The following is a 25,542-nucleotide window of genomic DNA, read 5'->3' on the forward strand; positions in this document are numbered from 1 at the left end:
TCTTTTGACCTAGTTATGAGTTTGTAAGGTTGTGACTTCTGATTAAACAAACTCGATGCCAATCAAAACATTTGTTCTTCTTTTTCCCCAAATTAGAATCGATAAGAGAATCGATAAAGAATCGAATCGTTAAGCAATACCGATAATGGAATCGGAATCGCAAAAATCGTATCAATTCCCATCCCTACTGGGCATATTTAGACTCTTCACTTGACATAAGTAAGTTTGGGTGAAGTAACAGTAGGCTTAAAAAAGAACCTCGGACTTAAATACTTGTAAAAAGCCACAGTTGTTCTCTCTTACTAAAATGTTATTAAAAACACATAAAATATTGCCATTGATTTAAAAATTTATAATATTTAGTACATGTTTTGACCTACGGAGGGCACCATGTTTTATCCCCGCAATGGACGCTCGGGATGATGACGTAGTTTGTCACTGTTACTAGACGAACACTACTGGGTTACTGCAATTCCTTCTACACGGCGAGATGTCCAACACATGCGCTCATCGGTTACAAGCGACGCGTACTTACTATTTGTGTATTTATTGAGTCTTTTATTACCTTTTTATTGCCTCAACATACTTTTTGCATGGGTTTCCCTCTCATACTTTTAAGCATTGTGTTTTCTTGTGGTAGCTTTCAAGCAGATTGTTGATCACATTAGTCACGTAGCATATTTGAACCACCATTATTTTGTATTAATACTAGGGCTGTCAAACGATTAAAATTTTTAATCGAGTTAATTACAGCTTAAAAATTAATTAATCGTAATTAATCGCAATTAATCGCAATTCAAACTATCTATAAAATATGCCATATTTTTCTGTGAATTATATATATATTCTGTAAAATAATTTGTTGGAATGGAAAGATAAGACAAGACGGATATATACATTTAACATACGGTACATAAGGACTGTAGTGGGCATTTCACTCTACTGTCATTTAAATCTGTCTATGCTGTCCTCACTCCGAAGCGTCTACTTTTTCCAAAGCTAGACAGCTAGTGAACGACGCCTTAATAATCAGACTTCTTCCTTTTTCATCTGATTTATTAATAAAATGGCCTCAAACCATTGTCCTCTTTAGACCGTAGCGAAACTACAAAAAAAAGTACACAAGCATTGCATTAGCAACAACGTTAGCTTAGCACGCTATACAGGTTCACTAAACATAAACAAAAAGCGTCTCATACAAAAAATATAACATTTCGCTTACTAACATAATATGTACATTCTTTACAACAACCATACTTACGGACAAATCTTGTCCAAGGATCATATAAGCACAACATTACAACGTGGGCGTTAGCCCGAGACATCGTGCAGCCATATTGAACTGGCAAGAAAGCAATAAACCATGTCGCAAAGCGACCACAAGAGTTCGCTGTTAGAGAGCACAAAAAACCTTGCTGTAAAACTTACCAAAAGGTTAGCATCTTCTGTCTGTATGCTTCTGTCTGTATGCATCTAAACTATAAACGATTAAAGCGCACGGCAGTACAGCGGTACCTCAGCTAGGTCTCTCGCAATAACAAATTTTAGTGGGCGATAAATTATTATAAAAAAATTACTGCGATATTATTGCGTCCCCCCCCAATTTTTTCAACCGATTTACAATAACCCAGTGAGAATACAGTATATATTAATAGATCAAGTACACCCATTTAAACTCAATAAATTTTTACTCTTAAATTAAAAAATACTTTTTAAGAAATAACTAAAAACAATAGACCATGCCTCTTTCAAGAAAAAGACAATATTAATACCGCAAAGAAACACATAATAAATAAAATGTCTTTTTCAAGAAAAAATAAAATTGCACTTAATAACTCAAGCATTTAGGCACATAGGTATAAAGTTGTAGTAACAGTAACTGCATTTCAACAACAACAGAGAAAAATAGAATAAGTAGCAGTAACAAAAATTTGGCTTCAAAAAGTATCAAATAACGTTAAACAGAGGTAAAACGGTCTCATTTTTTCATCAATGTAGCAGACTTCACTTTCGGTGAGGGAACGCTTGTTTTGCGCGGTGTCGTTTGTATTTCTCACATCAAGCGAACACCTCCAATGGTCAATTGACGTGAGCAGTGAAAACTGAAGAGGGTGATAGTGTTTCAAATGAGCATGTAGATTTATTCTGTTGGCCGTCTTTGTTGAAACAACCTCCAAACACATTTTGCAGACTGGTTCGACCTTTTTGGTTGCCTCGCCATTATTATTTGGATTCAAATCAAAAAGTTTTCCACACCGGGGCTGTGGTGTTTTCCGTCCGTTTTCGTATTCCTCACATCGCTCGCTCATTGCTATGCGCCGACAGTGCACTCAGCCCCGCCTCCCTCCATTGAATGATGGTCACTCAAACTCAAATGTATAAAACGAACATACCCAGAAGTCAATAAAACAGAGCGAGTCCTCGTCGCAGCATGTTGCGTAGTTGGCAACAAGGAAGCCGAACTTTTAACCGCACGTCCACGTGAATCTATAAATAGCAGCGGGAAAATTACCGCCTTCATTCTTATATACCGCGCGATAAATGGAATTATTGCATTTTACAACAGGCTTAACCTCAACATACAATCGCTTCGACACACAATCTTTTCGACATCCGACGTAAAATTTGACTTGCCATTTGTTTCTATATCCGACGACATGCTCGAAATACGATTTATGACAGCGCCGCAGTTTCTTTGTTTTCCTGCAAGACGGACGCACAGTTAATTTTCTTGAGAGAAATCAACATGGATTCAAACAATGTTGGTGCATGTGGTAAAAAAAGGTGAGGCTTATCATTGAAAGGAAGATGGAAATGATAGAAAAATATGAGCGTGGTATGTGCGTCCGTGAACGGGCGCGACAATTTGGCCGTCTCGACGGTCCTCCTCAGACCTCCATTCGTCAGTCTTTATAAGTTAAGGTGACAATTATTATTGTGGTAACATCGCCAAAAAATCGCCAGCTTCGTCATGTTTTCAATAATTTCAGAACTTGTGCAACACAACATGCCTACTGTCCGCCCGCAGCTAAACATGAAAAGTGAAAGTATAAATTCCTCTCTCACTCTGGTACGCATGGTACACCACTCTGTGCATTCAGGTAGACCACGCAAAACCTATCCGCCACATTAGACCCGATTTGTTACATTATTACAGGTCTTATTACTATTATTATATTATTATTCCAATTTTTTTTCTTTCTTTTTTTTTTGCTCTGTGTAATTGCTCTTTGCAATAGCACCAGCAGCATTTATTTGGGATTTAGTGTAGGTTTTTGGGCTGTGGAACGAATTAATGGAATTGTAATGTATTCTTATGGGAATGCTCGACATATACAACCATTTCGACTTACAAAAAAGGTCCTGGAACTAATTAACTTAGTATGTAGAGGTAAGGGTCAAATTCGTCTCTTGTAGGACGTTTCACCGGTGAAGCACATTTTGGCAGAACACCATTTTTTTATCCTACTTTCGTCTCGTCTCATCCCGTCTTTCCTATTCATTTTGCTTTTGCTGCTCGTTTTGTGAAATATTGACAGTGCTGTCTTGCTCATTAATGTTCTTCTCGCGCTCAAATTGAAAGGGTCGAACAGATGACACGTTAACGTCACTAGAGTCACACTCTGGAAGCCCGGCAGTGTATCCATGTGACGTCAACGCCCTGCGACGTGAACAACAATGGTGACCTATAAGTTAAACTAATTTTACAAATTGTATAAAAATGAAAATATCAAAAGGTGTTTCAACATCAAATTATTTTAACTCATAATAACATTTATCTTTTAAGAACTACAAGTCTTTCTTTCCATGGATCCCGTTAGGTTTCTAAAGTCTCGAACATGGAAGACTTAAACTTGTTATGCTCTAATTTGATGCCAAATTGAGGTTAGCATGCTGCCTTAATTTTCTCGTCTTTGAGTTTTCATATTAGCGCAACCAACACGCACCGCGCCATCGAAATACCTATTCGTTATGTATGTTGGCAGGGGTCGGTACCTGCACAAAGGAGTGTTGCTGGGAGTTTAGGGTGGTATTGCGCGGCAAAAGTAAATTTGCGCCACTAGGATGCTGCCCAGTTACAGTCACAATAAATGGCGATATCTGTGTTGTGTCAGAACTAGGCATGTGCCAGTTACCGGTTTCACGGTTTACCGTGGTGTGAAAACGTCGCGGTTTCAAAACCACTAAAATGTTCCGTCAGACCGTAGTACGGTATTCGCTATTTTTCTTGTGTCAAAAATGCAGCCAGAAGCGGCTTGGCGCAGCAGCGCTCACCCCGTTCGCTGGATCAAGGAGAGGTCTCACTCCCAATGTTTTTAAAAAAATTTTTTTAGATGAAACCTTTCCACAACAATATTGACATTTTAACTAACTTATACATTTTTAACTAACTTATGAATTCTTTCTGTTCTTTTTAACACAAATGCATGACATCATGTAGACTAGAGTTGACGCAGTGGCTGAAAATGACGAAACCTCACTTAAGCTTTTCCACCCTCAAAAAAAAAAAAAAAAAAAAAGTCATGCAATATAAATTTTCTAAATTTTTTATTCAGAAGTGTTTTTACTTTTTTATAGAAATTATTTTGTTCTTACTCTAATCTTGAGCAATTTGAGCTGTGGCTGTGAGTATAGTCTACTAGTTATATTTTGTTTAATTTTATTAAAAAAAAAAAAAAAAAAATTATTGATAATTTATTTATTTTATCAATATATTCATGTTCCAATTTGCAACTATGGTCTGAAAAAAAAATCCTGTTCAATGGAAAAAAGTTTTTTTTTTTAAACCATACATCTCAAAATTTTTTGGAGCTATAACTGCAATACCGTGATACCGTGAAACCGCGGTATTTTTGCTCACGGTTATCGTACCGTCAAAATATCATACCGGCACATGCCTAGTCAGAACGTATGTTTCCGAAAAGTGTTGTTTCACATCATACTTCCTGGTTCCGGGAACTTGTGTATTTTTAAAGAGAATGCTCATTCATGCATTCTGTAACAAAACTCCATCAATTCTGTTTGACACTGTATAGTTATAGTACTAAAATCAGCATCGAATTTTATTGAGACGAACACGAATGCTCAAGTAAACAGAGACGGACTGCGATGTGGGTCTCGTGCGCTTGTGAGTGGTGCCCCTGCATGTGCATAGTTGGCCGTCTCGATGCACCCGGCGGCGAAACAACAGTAGCAGGCTCTGTCTGTTGACGTGTGTCAGCAAACAAAAGTGCAAAATTCTGAATCCAAATTTTGAGGTAGAGACAAACACTACTGTCTGAGGCAAAGGCTCTCTCCGTTTAAGCAACACTAGGTAGCTTTTCAATCTTCATAAAATATTTTCATAATATTTGTGATAATCTGTCAACTGACAACTGGTTGAATGACACCTCTTTTAAATCTTGAGGGAAAATCTGTATCGCTTTCACCGGCACTAATTATATTTGAGGACGGGGGCCAGGAACCCTGCCACATTAAAAAATTTTTTTTTAAAAACTACAAACTACTACTACTGCTTTACGGCATATGTCACTTCCCCCATTCATTATAAAGATGGAAGTTGATGTGAACGCTTTCGCGCGAATTCTATAAAGATGGCAGAGCAACAAAAGAGACAAAAAGCTTTGTCTGAGGAGGGAAAAAAAAAGCCCGGCTTTTCCTCACTGCTCCGCCCCCGTCAACCGAACTCAGCAGTGCTGACGAGTTCAAATGAGGTAGCCACACATTTGCTAACTGTCAAATGCTATTTTTAGCCACAATTGGAATCATTACTAGGAGTGGTAACCTCTTGGTACTTCCCGATACGATAAGATTTGCGATACAAAGCTCAAGATAACGATCTGACGATATGGCGGTACAACGATTATCGATACATTGGTCAGAAAATCATTCTAGGATATTCTACAAACAACTAATAAACAGAAAAAAAAGTTTCTGCTGTGAATTGGAATGAGTTTTTCACTAGTAGACGTCCAACCCATTTGAACATTTGAACACTTCAACCGGATTGAACATCTATTGCCGTTAGTGGCAGCCAATGCCAGGTAATGAGGTAATTTCGGGCCATTTAAGGTCATTTACCTGTTGATTTTCAGTTACTTCCTGTTGATTTGGGGATATTTTACAGGTCACTTCCTGTTTATTTTGAGTTACAGAACAGGAAGTGACCTGGGAATCACCCAAATGAAATGAATAGGCAGTGACTCAAACTCAACAGGAAATGACCTGTAAATGCCCTGAAAATCGGACTGAATGACTGTGAATGCGCTGGTTTCGAAAGAACGAACATTTCTAGTGTAAATGGATTGGGCGTCGAGCACAGTCAATGCAGCCTTAGAGTTAACTGAGTAAGTACTTTTGGTAGCAACTTGTTGGTTAATTTTTATCTATTTCTTTAGACACTGACACCTTTTTAAAACGATATCTCGATTCTTGGAGCATATCGATAACCTTTTGGGATACAAAGTATCATGATATATCACCATTTCGATATTTTGTCACACCCCTAATCATTACCTTATTCATTTCATTTGAGAACGATAAACCGATACGACCGGATATCCGATTTTACAGGTGAGTGATACAGATGTATCGATAGTAAAGATACCATTCGACAGTAATTAGCCATTAAATATTTAATGAACCGATAGTAGAGATAGAATTTGGCTATCGCGTGCACAAGAATCGGCTTCTAATGCCTAGTTCAATGCATTGCTTAATATGATAATAATTTAGCTTTTACTTCACATGCTGCGCTTGTGTCATTCACCACACAGCGCACTTAGATCGAGACCGCACGCATGGTATAATATGGACAAGCACTACTCACAATCGTGGTTGCCTCAACTTCCCATGCATTTCGGTAGAACCGCTACTCGTTCAATCGTCACGGGCTTGTCATAACAACGCGAGAGCTAACGAAACCACTGTAACGCACACTGCGTAGTATTTTCTTCACAGCCCAAAACGAAACTAGTAGTGGCAATGAAGCAACATGCTAAAACAATGGACAGTGTGATCACCGACGCCAGCGATTGATTTTCAACGCACCCAGGAAAACAAAAGTCGGACCTTGAAGTGATGAAGGCAGCCAGATCTGTTAGCATGGGACAGAGCTTGTGTGAAGTGTGGAGCGGTACAGAGATCGTGAGTTTTTAAACCTGAAAAATAACCCACTACAATGGTTGAAAGGGCGGCATATTGTTTCCACGAAACGCAGTCTACTTAAACATGAACATGTGGATTAGTTGATCTTCCTCAAGAAAAATCTGCCCTTCAAAAAAATATGGACAGTGATGAGGAATAAAAAATGAGGAAGCACAGGCATAAGTGAATGACTTTGCTGTGTATTAGGTTAAAGTAATGATTATTGACCTGTCTGTCTAAAATGCCATGTTTTTATTCCCCCAATTATACCAGTCGTAAAGCATAATTTATTATTTATTTATGATAACACTAGCAGGTTTAATTCTTTTTTTTTTTCTAGAGCTGTTGCATATAATTAATATTTTTTGTTTGTAAGATGTTTACGTTGAAATTTTGCACTTAAATTACTTACCTCTTGTGTTAAAAGCACCAGGAAATATAGTAATTGAATTACTGCACTTTATTGTTGTCTGTCACTAGAGTTTTGTTTTATTATCAATCCCATCCGACAAAATGACGGTTATATATAGTAAGCCTTATTATTATTTTTTTTTTTTCATATAAAAATAATACATAACATTGGTATTAAATTTTGTTGTTTAATTTTGCTATATTAGAAATGTGGTCTTTTTATATGTTTAAAATACTGTACAAACCCACACAACAAATATTTACTATCGTATCGTTTTCACACTATCGAACCGTATCGTTCTTAAACTGTATCGGATCGCTCGGCCTTTAAAATGTATCGTTTTATATTCGAATCGTAACCTGTGTATCTAGATACATATCGAATCGGCTTCATGCCAGAGATTCCCTACCCTACTATTCATCCTTTACACAGCCGCTGAAAACGGAAATGTTGTTTAATCCATCTGCAAGCGACCGGGAGATTGATTTTTAATTGATGATTTTACGACACTTTGCGGGCGTGCGCTGGGAAACGCAGACTTCCTTAAGGCGTCGCTAAAATCGACCAAAACTGAAAAATTACCAAGTGTTTCTTTAAATTATTACCAAATCATGAACACTGAGGTCTAAATATAATTTCAGTGTTCAAATATAGTCATGTCATCATGATACACAAATCAATTTTATTCATAAAGCCCTTTGCAAAAACCTGAGAAGTCCTCAATGTGCTTTACAACAAAGCAACAAACTTTTCTTTAAGCCACCAAACACATTCCAGCAGAGTAATGCAAAATGTGCCTGTTTTGGGTACTCTAATCTCTTAATCTCTTCACCATGATCTTTTGCTGATCTGATGGACTGTTCCAACAAGACAAACTAGTAAGATAACATACATTAAGTGCTGGAAAGGCATGCAGTGACCCGACTCAACACTTGGTGATCAAGGGATAAAGTTCACATAGTCGTTCCTAATTAGAGGTTAACTTTTACTCACCCTTTAGCTTCTCCACCACACTCTCTCCGGCTCGCTCCACCACTTGGCCATCCTCCCGCTGGTAACGGTCATCCAGGAATTGAGCAGTAGCTTCGGACAGATGGACCTTGCCTGCCACACCGAGCTGCTCCATTAAATTGGCCAGATTGACATCATTTGACCATACGTCGAACTTGAAGCGCTTCATTCCAAGAATCCCGCACAGTACAGTGCCGGTATGAACACCAACACGCATGCTCACCGTCTCACAAGTCTCCTGACAAAATTGTTCAATGGCCTGGATCATACCTAGTCCCATCTCTACACAGCAGTAGGCATGGTCAGGTCTAGGGTCAGGACATCCCGCGACGCAGTAATAACAATCACCTAGTGTGCTGATCTTCTCACAATTTGTTAGCTCACAGAGACGGTCAAAGCGTCCGAAAAGATCATTAAGAAGACCAACCAAGGCTGGTGCAGATTTATTGGCAGACATTTTAGTGAAGCCCACAATATCTGCAAAAAGGATACTGACAGGTTCCATACGTTTCATGTTGAAAGGTCGAAATATTATCTGTCCGCGTGGGATGGAGGTCTTCTTGCGTTTGTGGTTGTTATGAGGGTAGTTCTTGGGGCTTGCGGCATTTGGTGATTGTGAGGCTCCAGTGACACCTCCTCCGGCGCCCAATGAGACAGCAGAGGAAGAGCAGGTACCAGAGGAATAACGTTTGCCACAGTTCTCACTGCCACCGCCCTCGTCGTCACCTTGTTTCATTAGCTCGTCCGCAACACGTCGAGGCATGACCGAATGGATCATGCGCTCCTTCAAGGCCTTCTCCACCCCTAAGTCCTTGCCATGCATGATAGCCTGGCCGACTTTGAGGAAGGTGCTGCGAGAGCGCACCTCTGACATGATGAACAAGTGGATACCGATGACGTGGACACACAGGTGAAGCAGCGCTTTGGCAAGACCTAGCCATTGGAGAGTGTCCTTTTCCCAATCGGAGCTGGAACTCCTCAAATCTATCCCCCACTCAGTAGAATCATAGCTTCTATGAAGTAACGGTACCCACCCTAGAGCCTCAAATAATATAGAATATAAAAATCCAAGCATCACTGAGGCATATAGACGCACATGTAGAACACTGTATAACAATAAGAGGACCTCTATACATAAAGAAAAGGTGGCTACTGGGGAGATGCAAGGGGATGGCTGGGCATCAGGAAAATGGTATGAAGCGTTTGCTTTTCTAGCCCACTCGAGCTCAGTGTAGCCCGCAGTCTGTATCTGTGGGGCCAAGGTGATGGCGAAGGTGACTGCAATAAGGAGCAATGACGTTTGGTTGTACAGTTGTGTGTAGTACTGAGTTAAGGTGAACACGAAAAGGAGTGCCAAGAGGACCAAAAAGGAGGCAGTTGGGGCCAAGAAAGTCGTGGGGTCGCAGCGGTCACTATTGACGCTAAAGTAAACGGCCCAGAGCACAGCTGCCACCGCCAGGTAGAACAGGACATATCGAAAGCGCCGTTGAGTCTGAGGAAAACACCTCTCTTGGCATGCCTCCTCGAGGATCGGGGAGTCAAACTTGGGGTCCCAACATTGGGCAGCGGAACGCTCAAATAATGGCGGTGCCTTCCTCTGCACCCTTGTTGCGGAGCTCCTAGCCAGTCTGGAGTCAGCGGAGCTGCAGCTGGAGGAAATACTGCATTTGTGGAGATTCGGATTCATTTTACTTCTATCTTCACGACCTCCTCCTCTGACACTAGTTACAGGCCTAACCGGCTCATGCTGTTGCATGTGCGGTGGCAGTGTACTGTTGGTAATCCGTACAGTCACAGCCCCATCCCTGCTGGAATTGCAGCTCACTTCTGTGGCGTGAGTGAGAAGCTGCCGGTGTTGTTGCAGCGTGGCCATATTGATGAGGGAAAGGAGGGGTGCAGGAGCGGGTTAAATATTAATAGCTTCGGATGGTGCTCAGGCAATTAGATGTGTTGCGTGGGCGCTGCGTGTTCACTGCGGGGCGGGAAGGACGGGGGCAGGGGCACAAAGGTGTTTTCGCAGAAGTAATCACACTTATAGCGCTGAGCACAAAGCACAGACGTCTTTGCTATGCATACAGAAGCCGAAACGTTCACTCACAGCAGACACACCGTTCCACCTAATTGAGCTGCTCATGATGAGACCCTGGATTTGCGTCACTACTTACGAGCATCATTCCGCAGTGAGCATCTGGGTTTCATACAGAGTTTCCTACTCACTACTTCTCCAAAATTTAAAATCCACGGCTGCATTGTGTGAGCACATCCAGATGCGGGCTGTCAACAGTTGGTAGTGCACAAAACTTAAAAAAAGACACTTTTAATCTGTCCAATAGCCTCTTAAAAAAATCCATAATTGTAGCAGCATAGATTCAAAAAGAAATTTTGAATTATTAGTCCAACCTTCAAAACATTCACTGCAGAAATCAGAATGGTTTCTTGATCAGGCAACTTTACCTTCTGCATTCCTGTGTGCTGAACAATTGGATTTCCGTGCATTCATGACTTCCATTTTGTCTTATAAATCTTCCTGACAACCAAATTTGGGAGTCCAATCCATGACTAGTATCCAGCTCATGAAGTATACGAGGCCCGAGAGTAGGAATGGCAGGCAGGCCTATTCCCACAGATCCAGCCCCGTCCTTTCCTGAACTCCCGCTCCGGATCTCCTCGTGTATCCCCCCTCTACCTTCCAAATCGGGTCAGGGAGGGGTATGTGCTATTCAGAGAGCGCAATCCGAAAAGAGAAGCAGAAAAAATACCAACCACTGGCCCAAATTAGCGTCGCTTTGCCTCTGCTGGGAGTGACTCCAACTTGTTGCGCGCAGTTGGCAAAACATACAAGAAAGATACGAGGAACAGCCTGGGTCGAGGCTGCGCTATAAATAGTGATGATCAAAGCTCTTTGCAATACTAACAACACAACGCGGGTTTAACATTAGAACACTTTTATCCGTATATCCAGCGGCGTTGGATTCCAGAAAGGTGTGGTTGGCTAAAAACTGTACTTTAAATTCCAGTCGTGCAAAACGTCAGCCCGTCTAAAAAAAAAAAGTTTTTTTTCCTTGGGCCGCATTTCCTGCGTTTAGAGTAGAACCAGTGAGGACTGTGGTTATTTGGAGCTCGATTTCCTCCCTTCTCATCCCCCTGGGCAAAGAAGTAAAGAATCCCCAGAGCAAACAAGAGGTCGTATCCTTGTTCAAATGATCCAAACGTAAGCGGACTTCTTAACGGAATCAACTCCTTATAGCACTATTTTGTATGTGTCCGACACGCGATAGTGTGCGTGTGTCTTCTTTAGTCCGCCGCTTGTCGCCTTTCTTTTTTTGCTTTACGAGGGCTCAAACGCGAGTTTCGACGCTTTACCCTGTTATCCGGGCGAGCAGAACATCCACACGCTTGGAGCTGCCACCATCTTCGCTGTGACGGGTTCGGAAATCCTCCCCCAGCTGTTGTGGCGGTATGGGATGGTGGGACCATTCTGTCAAGTTGGACGCCTTTACCAAACAATACCACTTCCGGTTAAAAGAACGTCCCTAAAATGCCTCTATCAAAACTTTGCGACTCTTACTGTGTACTCCTTTTATTTTAACAACTATATACTTATATTTGAGTGCTCGCAAATACAGAGAACCGACACTTGGAAAAAGCAGCCGTTTTTAAAATATGCTTTTATTTTTATTTTTTGCTTTTCTCAAAGGGAAAGACGACACCTTCACCGTGTGCAAATGATTTCTTGTTTGATCAATTCAACATTTTTCTAATGTGTAATAGCAAGGGCGTAGGTTTGCATATAGGGACATAACACTACCAACTTTTCAGGATGCTCAAATTGTCCCAAACAATTTTGAGGCAAACTTATTTGAATTGTATAATGATTAAAATTGATGATAATTATTAGTGATAACAGGGCAATATACGCCTATATGTAGACTATGCAGCTGCTTAGGGCCCCTGACCACTTGGGGCCCCCCAATCTGGCAATTGTTTAATTTATATTCAGGGGTGCACATAATTTTTTTGCCCAGGTTCTCAGAGGAGGACCTGCAGATGCGACTTGGTCCTCATTGAGCTTCAGAGCCGACCCGCCTGATGTGATAAAATTATGACAAGCTTTACTTGGAGCCAATTACCTTAAATTAATTTTATTAACAATTAACACTTGATTAACATCAACTGGCACAACAAAATTGCCATTACTCTGAAGTGAAATGTAAAGACATATACAGGGTTACGCATATTTTTTTTGCCTCCCACATTAACTCCAAGCCTTTGTAAAAGTGGGATGTCCACCTCTTTAGAGCTCATTGAACGTGCATGTTTAGCTTTGTGAAATGCGAGCAAAAACACGTTTGTCAGTGCATGGCGCTGTTCTTTATTAATTTTATTCCGCCACTTGTCCATAGGGCGAGCAGGGTCCTGTCTGGCATCGATAGTTTGCTTAATTGCCATCATGCTCTCTGTTTTTTTCGTGATTTTCAAAGTTTGGATGGCTGAAATTCTTTGACCCTACATAAAATGCACTGCTCTTATCAGCGACATTGAGATTCTCACGGCAAGTTTAGCACCACATTTCCATGAGAGCATCATTTGCTTCTAGCCATGGTACCTCCTGCAGCCACTTTTCAGCAAAAGTCCTTTTTTTCGGTAGCTCTGGTGACGTCTCTGTCGTCTGCAGTGTTGTTAATTTTACTTTAAAAAAAAAAGTAATTAATTACAGTTACAAAGTACTTCTCCCAAAAAGTAATTGCGTTAGTAACTCAGTTACCTGAATGTAAGAGTAATTAGTTACTTGGGAAAGTAACTAGTGGTCATTTCTCAGACTTTTTTTATTCAACCAATTTAGTAACGCATAGTAACGCACGCCTTTCCCGCCTCAGTAACGGTAACGGCGTTGCCAAGATAACAAAAGTAATTAAGTAGATTACTCATTACTGAAAAAAATATATATATATAAAAAATATATATATATATATTCTAACGCCGTTATTAACAACACTGGTCGTCTGTCTGTCTTTTGACGGGTGTGGGGGAACACGGAAATAATTATTCAGTGGGACCTGCCTCTTTGACATTTTGAGAATAGATTTTCTCGTGTCCGCCGCAAATACAGTGGTCAGCCATCGGCACGCAAAAGCGTATTGAAGCCGTTGAGGGCCAACGCATTTGTCTCCGTCCAGTACGCATGCGCGCATGCGGACCACTTATGTGCACCCCTGTTTATATTCTGTTTACTACAGTTTGCTTTATTTGACTTTTATGAGTTTTGATACTTGATTACAAGCTTAAAAAAATAAGTTCTTCCTTAACTTCTTTCTTTCCTCTTTTAGAAAAAGGTTTGGCGCTATCTACTGTAAATACTGACAATCATTTGGGGTGAGAAGTTTGAAGTATGCAGTGCAACAAAATCTGAGTAATATACAAAATATGGACGTATGGGTTGGATTGAATGTATGGGTTTCACAGTACACTGTGACGAAATGGTGGGCCAAAAATATGGGCCCCTTTGCATTATTTTGCTTAGGGCCCCAAAATGGCCTGGGCCGGCCCTGAGTGATAATAATTCATAGTGTCTTCCCATATGTTGTACGAATAGAATTGAACCTTCCATTATTAAGTGAATTACTGTATTTTCATTATGTTCAGACTTACATGTACCCAAGGGCGTAGGTTTGCATAGGGACAGGAGGGACATGACACTACCAACTTTTCAGGATGCTCAAATTGTCCCCACCAACTTTTAAGTAACCTTATTTGTATTCAGTATTGTCACAGATTACTTGAAAAAGTAATTTAATTACTGATTACTGATTATGCCTCAAAAAAGTAATCTAGTTACTTTACTGATTACTTCATTATCAAAGTAACTAAGTTACTTTAAAAGTAATCTATCAGTTACTTTTTACCCGTTTTTCTCCCTTTGCCGCCTCAACATAAGAATGACAACAGAAAAATGTCATCACATGTATTTGACTTTCCGATGATTGAATTTAAAGGGGCATATCAGCATTTCGCGCTAGTTTAGCCACTCCGGAGCCCTGAAACCAACAAATATCTGACAAACTGCTTGGAATTTGTTGAAATCAACTCCACCGACCAATTAAACCCCGCTAACTTTAAGATTAAGCCTAATGTCAAAACTTCTGAAATTCGGGTTTTGGTTAACAGCATATCAGTGCCAATGTAAAACAATACAAACTGACTGCACAAAATTGCAAAGGTCGTAGCGGGCGCGGATGCGCGTGCATAACCTGGAAGTACTCCCACAGATGCTAAACGAACACATCACCTCACGGCATAAATGTGCAACATGCATATGATGTAAACAAAGCTTGTCAACTTGGAGCGATGACTGCCCGTCGTTGCTGCGGCAAAGCTACGAAACGGTTGCGCATGTCGGGGGTCCAACCTTTTGCTGATACCCTCCAGAATGAAGGAAAAATACTCACTTTCATTCATGGATATCCACAGATCAACATTCCCTCGCAACGTCTCAACACTCGGCTCCAATGTCCACCCGCCTGGCCCACGCCTTCAGTCCCACAACACCGACCGAAACAGGAAATAGCTAAGAGGTTGTCATGAAAACACGTACCGGGAACCTTTTATTTTAGCATTTTCTATTCAAAATGCTCTTCCTACATGACTACAATATTCTTCATTCTACATACGTTATGAGGCAATGAAAAAATAGTAACACAGAGACACTAAGGAAACTAACTCTAATCAGATTACTGGTGTAAAAAAATGAACGCGTTAGATTACTCGTTACTGAAAAAAGTAATCAGATTACACTGATTGCATTATATAAAGAATTCAGTTATATAGGTAGTTTAGATTGTTTTCCCACATGTTGTAATGGTAGACTAGACCCTCCCATTACTAAGTGAATTATTTTCATTATATTCAGACTCACACTTATCCCTTTTCACTTGCTGAATGTGCCGGTCCACTCCCCCCCCCCCCCCAACAAAAGTTTGGTTGGCTGATGAGTTGAAGCCCCCCCACACCACACAGACACACACACACACACACACATACTCGCACAGCACTAACAGACTCATGTCGACAACATGCCGCCTCCTCCACCCCCTTCGGAGAGGAGGGATATTAGATTTTTTGGGGGGGGGCAGCAGCAGCCACTGTAAGTCATGTAAAAACACATCAATGTTGTTGAAGTGTGGGAAACACCACTAATTTTGCTACTGAAAGTTGGTAACCCTACCCTGTATCAGAGTTAGCATAACATTAAACTTCCTAACCTGAAAAACTACTGCGGTCGGGCCAGCCTCCACAAGGAACAATGAAGTTAAGCTCGCCGTCTCTTATTTGGATCATTGTTTGCATTATGTGCATTGTGGTGATATCGTCCCTACCAATGTTGAGACCAAAACTAAGCCCTAGCATGTACCCATAAGCGGAGCTTAAGGGGGTGCCGGGCTGCCCCATCCACCCCCTGGTGGCCGAAAAGTGTCACTGCATGTAATTGACTTTCCTATATATGTTTTTTAAAATTAAGAGTTTTCCAGTAATAATTGTATATAAATGATTTGTGTTATTATTATTATTTTACTCCTTGCCACTAGGGGCTGTCAAACGTTTCGTTACACTGACCTGGAGTCAGCCCTGATATACCTAAAATAATAGCTAATCATGACACAGGGGTTGGCAGTCAGGAGTGCAACAGTTTTTGACCATGACTTAGTGCATTGTGCTCGAAAGGATTGTGCCATATTTTTCGGACAATAAGTCGTACCTGAGTATAAGTCGCACCAGCCATAAAATGCCCAACGAAGAGGGAAAAAACATATATAAGTTGCACCGGAGTATAAGTCGCATTTGGGGGGGGAAATTTACTTGATAAAATCCAACAAATATAACAGATATGTCATCTTGAAAGGCAATTTAAAATAAAAATACAATGGAGAACAACATGCTGAGTAAGTGTACAGTATTTTGGTGTTTGGTATTTTAGTATTTTGTAGTGACACTGATGGTTTGATAAACGTGTTAGCATGTTCTTTATGCTATAGTTATCCGAATAACTCTTAATAGCTATGTTACGTTAACATATCGGCCACGTTTGCTTTTGGTTGTTCATGCATCATGTAACATGTCACTAATTCCATTTATGTCCAGCTCAGATCTATTACATCCATTCAAAAGTGAGATAATTTGCACAAAATGACATCAGTCATAAGCATTCATTAATGCTCATGGCATTGTCATGTCATAATTACGGTGGTCTCATGACAGTCGCCACCGCCAAATAAAGTCTTACCAAATACCATAACTAGCAATTAATTAAACAATTGGAACAGTATTTGAAGAAATAATTACAGCGATTGGACAAAATAATGGAAACACTTCACATTATTGCATCATAATCATTGAACATAATTGTTAAAGAATGGCATGAGGAACCATCTAATGAAGTTGAGCATCCTGTATGGCCAGCACAATCCCCAAACCTCAACAATATGGAGCTTTTATGATCAGTTTTAGAGATTCAATTACGACGTCAATTTCCACCGCCATCATCTCTCAAAGAGTTAGAGGGTATTCCAACTGAAGAATGGCTTAAAACCCTTAGGAAATATTTCACAAGTTGTATGAATCAATACCTCGGAGAATCGAAGCTGTAATTGCCGCAAAAGGCGGACCTACACCATATTAAATTAGTTTTTTTTTTTTTTTTTTAGAGGTGTTTCCATAATTTTGTCCAATTCCTGGAGCACACAACAGGATTTTTTTATTGTTATTTACATCTGTAGCGCTGCAATGCATGCTACGAGGCATGTTGGACGACAACAGTGTTGACAGCAGGTGGCAGCAGAGGTTGACTGTCTCCCCCAAGGGAGCAGTGAAGGCCAAATTAAACTTTTTGAAGCAATGAAGCTTTGCAGCCAATTGGTGCTTCATTTGACTGTCGTATGATTCCGTTGTCAAATAAAGTGTTACTTTTGGTGTAAAAATCCCATAATACAGTGAGGACAGCTGCGGCTTACAGTCTAGTGCAGATATGTCCAAAGTCCGGCCCGGGGGCCAAATGCGGCCCGTGGTCAAATTTCATCCGGCCCCCAGCCTCTGTCATAAAATCAATAACGTGATGTGTAAAGCTTGTGAAGATTTACAGAAAACGTTTAGCCTCCGTTATATCCAACAAAGGGTACATAACAAAGTATTGAGATGAACTTTTGGTATTGACCAAATACTTGTTTTCCACCATGATTTGCAAATTAATTCTTTAAAAATCAAAACTTAAAAATGAAACTTTTAATTAATGAACTAATTTACTTACATTTCTACTTTGTTGATTCTTATGTGATTATCAATTAATTCTTAAGGTATTTACTTTCAGGAGACAGAAAAGTGATCAGAATGTGCACAGCAGGCCCGCACAGCTCGGCCATAAAAATGCTAATTCTCTGATTCAGTGCGGGTGTGTTTGGGTGTGAGCTTGTCCTTTACTGGTGATAACAATGAAATACGAATCCAATAAACCTTAACCCATGTGTGCATTGTTCAAGTGTGTATACCAGTGGCATGTGGGCGGCGTGTGCAAGCGTGTGTACTCTCTTACTGTTTGAGAGCTTCTACGAGAGGCCTTTTCATAGAGCTGATAAAGCTGCGCTGATAAAAGTGTGTTAGCACTCTGGCCATAAGGCTTGGCAAATACAGATCTCATCCACACAATAAAAATACGACGGAATATTAGGGCCAAAGAAAGAAAGAAAAGAAATAGGACTATGAGAATAGTCATAATATTACATGGTTAAAGCCGTAATATCACGAGAATAAAGTCATGTGTTTTAATATTACATGATTAAAACTGTAATATTTCATACGTTGTAATATTACAAGATTACAGCCGTAATATTACGAGTTTTAAATGGTATTATTTAGGGCTGTCAAACAATTAAAATTTTTAATCGAGTTAATTACAGCTTAAAAAATAATTAATCGTAATTAATCGCAATTCAAACCATCTCTAAAATATGCCATATTTTTCTGTAAAAATTTCTGTGGAATGGAAAGATTGTTAGTACAAGTTATAGAAATTTTATATTAAAACCCCTCTTAATGTTTTTGTTTTATTAAAATTTGTAAAATTTTCAATCAAAAATAAACTAATAGCTCGCCATTGTTGATGTCAATGATTACACCATGCTCACTCATGGTGCTGAAAGCCATAAAATGACCCAAGCGCCAGCAGAGGGCGCCAAACACCAAAAAACAAGTAACAAGCGGACATTACACTCTGCTGTCATTTTAATCTGTTTGAGCGGGGGATGTGCGTCAATTGCGTCAAATATTTTAACGTGATTAATTACAAAAATTAATTACCGCCCGTTAACGCGATAATTTTGACAGCCCTAGTATTATTACGAGATTAAAGTCATTATATGAGTATGAGAAAAAAGTAGTAATATTACAAGTTAAAGTCATACCATTATTACGAGAAGTCATAATATTATGAGATTAAAGTTGTAGTATTAGCGTGAGAAAAAAGTTGCAATAATACGAGATTAAAGTCGTTATATGTATGGATGCAGTGCGGCTAATTTAGCTAAATTAGCTGCGATGTACTTTACATGAATCACCTTACTTTAGTTAAAGTAATGACAAAGTAGTAGTATAAATTATTCTATGGATTCTTATTTGATCTAGATCAGCCAAAGGATTATGGATTTGCATATTTACACAACCTCACGAGATGCTCTCAAAATTGTTGATTTTAACGAAGGTGGCAAAGCGCTACGTAAAATATAGCAGTTAATCTAGCCAAATTATCCGACACATCTTACATGATGTAATATTTAGACTTTAATCTCGTAATATTTCCAATTTGTTTCTCTTACTAATAATTCAATTTAATTTCATAATACTATGACTTTAATCTTGTAATAATATGACAATATTCTCGTAGTCCTATTTTTAAAATTTCTTCTGTTTGGCCTTTGCCTTTGCCATTAAAATACAAAATACATGAAAATACATGATGGTATGAAAAAGTATTTAAACCTTTTGGAATTTTTCACATTTCTGCATAAAATCACCATCAAATGTGATTTGGTCTTTGTCATAATCACACGGATGAAAAAAACGGTGTCTGCTTTAACTAAAACCACTCAAAGGATAGTATGCAAACAATGACAGAAGGGGGAAAATAAGTGATGCATGTATGTAAAAGGAATTTGTGTTTTAAATACTAATGATTTGATTAGAGGTGTACAGATACACGGATCTGGATCAGTTAGCAACGATCCAATCAAATTTATCGAAACGCAAAACGTCGATCAACATCGACGTCTTTTAGATATTCCGTTTTTTCAAAAAGATTTTTTTTCATTCAAATTTCAGAAATGTTTCAGTGGCAAAATGGTTTAAAAAAAAAAAAAAATTAAAAGAAGCCAAAATTGCTTATGTGTTTTTTTTTCTTTTTTTTTTCTGGGGGGTTGGGGGGTGAAATGGAACTCATCATGTAAAATGATCGAAGGCTGTTGAATCGCTTCATATTGCACCAGACCTTGAAATATCGGCAATATCGTTGTCCAAAAAAGTCAAGATTGTCTTGTGTTGTCATGAAATTGGGGTTTACCCCCTTAGATTTTATTACAAGAAGTTGTCTTTTTATGTCACGTTAAGAATAATGAAAGCAGTGCATTCTGTAAAATGTTAATGATAATAAAGTAGTGCAACAGTAAAAAAAAAAAAATGCATAAAAAAACATTTTTTTAATAAGTTAGCACGGGGGTCACTTTAGTGCTGAAAATAACTGAGGAGAACAGAGGATTCAACGTTTATTGGACCGAATCATTTGCATTCATTGCCAATGCGGAAGGATTGCCTGGATGTTTACTCTGTGGCGAGAAGCTGTCAGTGAGAGAAAAAGTGCGATTGCATTACTTCTGAACAACTTAGAAGAGTGCGAAAATAGATCTAAGAAGTGGTTGTCAAACTCCAATACTGCTGCATGTTTTGTTGCAACCCGGGAGATAATAAAGCGTGAAAAACCGTTCACAGATGAAGGACTACATGAAGGAGACATTCATCAACATATCAGAACAACTATTTGCAGAGTTCAAAAACAAAACCGAGATAATACAGAAAATAAAAATAAATAAAAAAATTAAAAAAGACATGCCCACATAAGGGGGCATGTTATACACGGTCCATTGGTAACACTTCATAATAACTATCTGTTTTACTAGTTAACAGATCATTAGTAAACTGTTGATAAATGATTTATTGTTTATTTGTGAAGTATTTGTTAACAGTTTGTTAAGCATTTACAGGGTATTCCAATATGGTTGACCCCATTCTAAATGCCCATGACAGTTGATGGATCTTAATAAAACTATATACACTTTATGTTGAAGGTCATAAGTTTTATTGGTTAAATATACAAAGAAAAGTACAAATATTTGTTGGTTCAATGGCAGATTTTCATGAATGTGCCACATGAGCGCTGCCTGCAAAATGCCTTATCAAAATGCCTTTTCTTTTGAAGTGAACGGCATTTCATAACCTGAAAAGATTGAAATGCCAAATGTTACACATAAAACTTGAAACGTTTCTACACAAACTGTGTTTCAGGTTAAGAACACCATGTAAGTGCTTAACTGTTGACAAATACTTCACAAATCAACAATAAATCATTTATCAACAGTTTACTAATGATCTATTAACTAGTAAAACGGATAGTTATTATAAAGTGTTACTGTTCCATTTTGTTGTTTTTCGAAATCTCAAAATAAAAATGTATTTATTGCATATCTTTAATTTCATAAAAGCAAGGAAACAATTCAATAATATTGTAACGAAGTTAAACTTGAAGTGGCATCGTACAACAGAGTAGTCACGTGGTACGTTGGATGCACTGCAGGAAAAATAAACATTAAATCATGAAGGCTCATTATGTATTTTTAGCCAACATAGTCATTTTGATAGTAGGCTAATATAGCTAATACAAATACATACAGCATGTGTTGCCTTCAATAAGGCTTAAGTAAGGCTTTTAATTTTTGCAGCTCCAGACAAACCGTATTGCCCCGAATATAAGACGGCCCTGATTATAAGACGACCCCCTCTTTTTCAAGACTCAAGTTTGAAAAAAGACTTTTTGAACACCAAATTAATTTTTATGCAGAAAATAATTACAGTACATCTGAAACAAATGATTGTAGCAATATATGTGAGAGAAAAAGCATGTTATTTTGCCTCATTCAAATCTTAATATCTGAACATTTAAATACGAAAACTAAAGTGCAATCACATTCGTAAATGAATGGCTTCTGGTTTTTGAAATGTAAATAAACCAATCTATTGTGATAAAACAACAAAATTGCAATAACTGCATTAACCATCAAAGTGAAGTCTAACTGTAACTACAGTCTTGAAACAAATCTGAATAAGGAAAAACATTGCAATAAAATAATGCATACTGGTTAAACTTCAGAGTAGCTGAGATCTGTCATGACAGAATATTGCTTCAATGATATCTGGCGCCATCTAGCGTTGTGAATGGTATAATGTCTAGACCGCGAAAATAAGACGACCCCCACTTTTTCAGTCTTATTCAATGCAAAAAAACAACGTTTTATATTTGGGCCAATACGGTATTTGTTTTTGGGTTTTTTTTGGTCCAATATGGCTTTTCAACATTTTGGGTTGCCGACCCCAGAGTAAGCATGAACAAAGATATACAGTATTTGTCAACTTTCTATTTTGCGTGAAAAATTGAGCTCTTATTAACAAACAACGTTTTACATTCACTTTCACACTCGTCCAACACATTTTTTGTCATATGTAGAATTGCGGTAGCTGAACAGAAATGTCCTACATTTTGGAACTTTCTCAATAGAGACCTTCGTCACGCCTGGGTGAGGGTTGTCCTGTCTAGGTATATTGTTATCTCTTCCTGTTTTATTTTGAAGCCTCACCCTCCTGTTTCCACCACTCACCCTTCCTGCTGCCTCACCTGTCTCTGATTGTGATTACCTATTGTTCCCACCTGTGCCCAATTCCTCATGTGCTTAAATTGTTTGTCACTCCCAGCCACCATCCAGAACAACAAATATTGTACGTAATGATTTTGTTCTTAGTATTCAACCACAATTTGTTTTTTTGTTTTTTTTTTTGCCTCAGATTCCCTAGTCCTTTGTTGTTGTGACCTTCTCCAATGCATTTTGCCTGGCTCTTTTGTTTCTCGTTTGTATCATTTTATTGCATAGCCTGTTATTTCCTCCTTCTGAAGCGCCCTCAGTTTGTTCCTCCCTCTGACCGTTTGTGTTACTAAAAGACTGAATTCTGCATCTGAGTCCGCTTCATTGCATCCAAGCGTGACAACCTTAATGTAAGACTGAATTATGGGAGGTTTACTTTAAATATGATTACAGGCTGTCTACTAGTGATCATTGTAGTTTTCCTGATGTGCCCTAAGCGAACTTTGCGCTCAGTATCACATTTAGATTAAAAGTTAACAAAATGATTGGAGGCGTCTTCGAGTGGAATTTTACTTTATGCTCTGTGGACACATGAACCATAGTAAAAACTTGAGTTTTGATTCGTATTTTTTTTGTGTTCTGTGTTCTATATTCACCCTCTTGTATGCACTTAAAGGGAACCTCGGACTTAGACTTCTCGGCTCTAATAAGCCACAATTGTTCTTTTTTACTCAAATATGTTTTTAGAAACACATAAAATATTGCCATTGATGTGAAAATCTATCATATTAAGTACATGTTTTGACCTACGGAGGGTGCCATGTTTTAAGCGTGCAATGGAAACTCGTGGTGATGATGTAATTTATCACTGTCACCAGACGAATACTACTGGGTTACTGAAATTCCTTCTACGCGGCGAGACGTCTAACACATGCGCTCATCAGTTATAAGCGTTGAGTACTTACTAGTTATGTTTTTATTGAGTCTTTTATTACCTTTTCATTGCCTCAAAATACTTTTTGCACGTGTTTCCCTCTCATACTTTGAAGCATTGTGTTTTCTTGTGGTAGCTTTAAAGCAGATTGTTGATCTGTTGATCACATTGGTCACGTAGCATATTTAAACCACCTTTATTTGATATTACTATGTTTAAGTGTTTTCTTAAGGCATCTTTAGTATGTTTTGTCTGTATGCATCTAAACAAAACAAGCTGAAAGCGCACGGTGGTACTTTCGGTGTAAAATTCGCCTCTTGTGGGACGTTTCGCTGGTGTAGCACATTTGGCAGAACACCGTCTTTTTTCCCCCCTACTCTTGTCACGTTTCATCCCGTCTTTCCTGTTCATTTTGCTTTTGCTGCTCGTTTTGTGAAATATTGACAGTGCTGTCATGCTCATTAATGTTCCTTGAATTCCTTGAAATTGAAAGGGTTGAACAGATGACATGTTTATGTCACTATAGTCATACTGTGGAAGCCTGGCAGGTTAACCATGTGACGTCACTACCCTGCAACGTCAACAACAATGGCGACCCGCTAGGTAAACTAATTTTACAAATTGTATAAAAATTAAAACATCAATTTTAACAGGGGGTGAAAGTGGTTAGAATTTCTTGCCGGAACTCCCCGACACGAAGGTCGTCACGGAGCCAGAATTTTTTAAAAAAATAAAAATTTTTTTCTTTTTTTGGGGGGGCGGGTCAAACCTCTTAAACTACTGAAATGCAAAGAAAACTGTTATAGCAGTTATTTCTATAACACATACAGAAACAGTTTTTCATTCAAAATTGTATTTTTTTCAATGATTTGCAAAATAAAAGTTAACAAAAACAGCTATAATCCCAACCTCCAGCTCCTAATTTTCATTTTCCCTCATTTCCTCACATTCTAAATGCCAAATCTCAATTTTAATTACTTAAGAACATAGCATGTATATTAAATTTGAAGTTAATGTAAACATGTACTTTTTTTTTTAATAACAAAGATATAAGTAACATACATTCAGAAAAATAAGTACAAATGACTTATATTATGCAGAGTGAAATGGAAAATATTTTGAAGATTGCGCAAACACGGACTTTTTTAAATCATAGGGAAATTAATAAGTAGCCTAACATTAATGAACAAATTTAAATCCAAAGTGCACTTTGACAGCTAAGATGTTCTGAACCTCCCCATCAGAGCAAATGAAACTAAATATGATAAATAAGCCTCTTCAAGTCTTTCGTTGCTCTTAAAGATTTGATCCATTTTATGTTGCATTGCCCCTTTTTTTGTCGCATCAATTCAACCTTTTTTTTTTTTTTTTTTTTTGCTGTTCCAGAAAACATACACCTTTGAACCAATCAGAGCTAACTATCTCTGCTGATTACATGTCAGTATGACAGCCAATTGAACGGATAAATGAGTCCAGGCATTTTGCTTTGCTGCGTGTATTCGCACATTGACGTGACTCATCATCGTCAGACTCAGATAACTGCAGCAGCCGGGGAAACCTCCATGCTGTCCGTGGAATAAAATGAATAATAAATATTGGTGGAAATGGATTACGCTACTCTAGCACTTTATTATGCTTGTTGTTAACACTTGTGTATGTAAATCTGATGTTGGAAGATTGTTTTCTTCTTGGAAATGAAATGCAATTGTGGCAGCTTAGCATTTATTTATTTTTTTTTACATAGCGTTTTGACAGTTGCCGTCATATTTTCGGAATCAAAGCACCGTGGACGGGAACAGCATTCCAGCCCTGAATCTTATACCGGAACAGCATTCCGGCCCCGAATCTTATACCGAACTGCGTTCTGGCCCTGAATCTTATACCGGAACTGCGTTCCTGACCGTTCTTTCACCCCTGCTTAAAGGGAACCTCGGACTTAGACATCTCGGCTCTAATAAGCCACAATTGTTCTCTTTTACTAAAATATGTGATTAAGAACATATAAAATATTGCCATTGATGTAAAAATCTATCAAAATCTATCACACTTAGTACATGTTTTGACCTACGGAGGACGCCATGTTTTAAGCTTGC

General features: G+C 38.7%; 1 protein-coding gene across 1 annotated transcript in view; it reads right to left on the reverse strand.

Moving 5' to 3' along the window:
- The window catches only part of adcy9 (adenylate cyclase 9), a 76,076-nt gene extending 64,027 nt beyond the window's left edge, over positions 1–12,049 (reverse strand). Inside the window, exon 1 of the mRNA XM_057843224.1 lies at positions 8,552–12,049. Coding sequence (XP_057699207.1) covers positions 8,552–10,442 — 1,891 coding nt within the window. The 5' untranslated portion in view covers positions 10,443–12,049. The remainder of the gene's footprint in view (positions 1–8,551) is intronic.
- Positions 12,050–25,542: the final 13,493 nt, after the last annotated feature.

This window comes from Corythoichthys intestinalis, chromosome 8, assembly GCF_030265065.1.
Source record: "Corythoichthys intestinalis isolate RoL2023-P3 chromosome 8, ASM3026506v1, whole genome shotgun sequence".
Lineage (NCBI taxonomy): Eukaryota > Metazoa > Chordata > Actinopteri > Syngnathiformes > Syngnathidae > Corythoichthys > Corythoichthys intestinalis.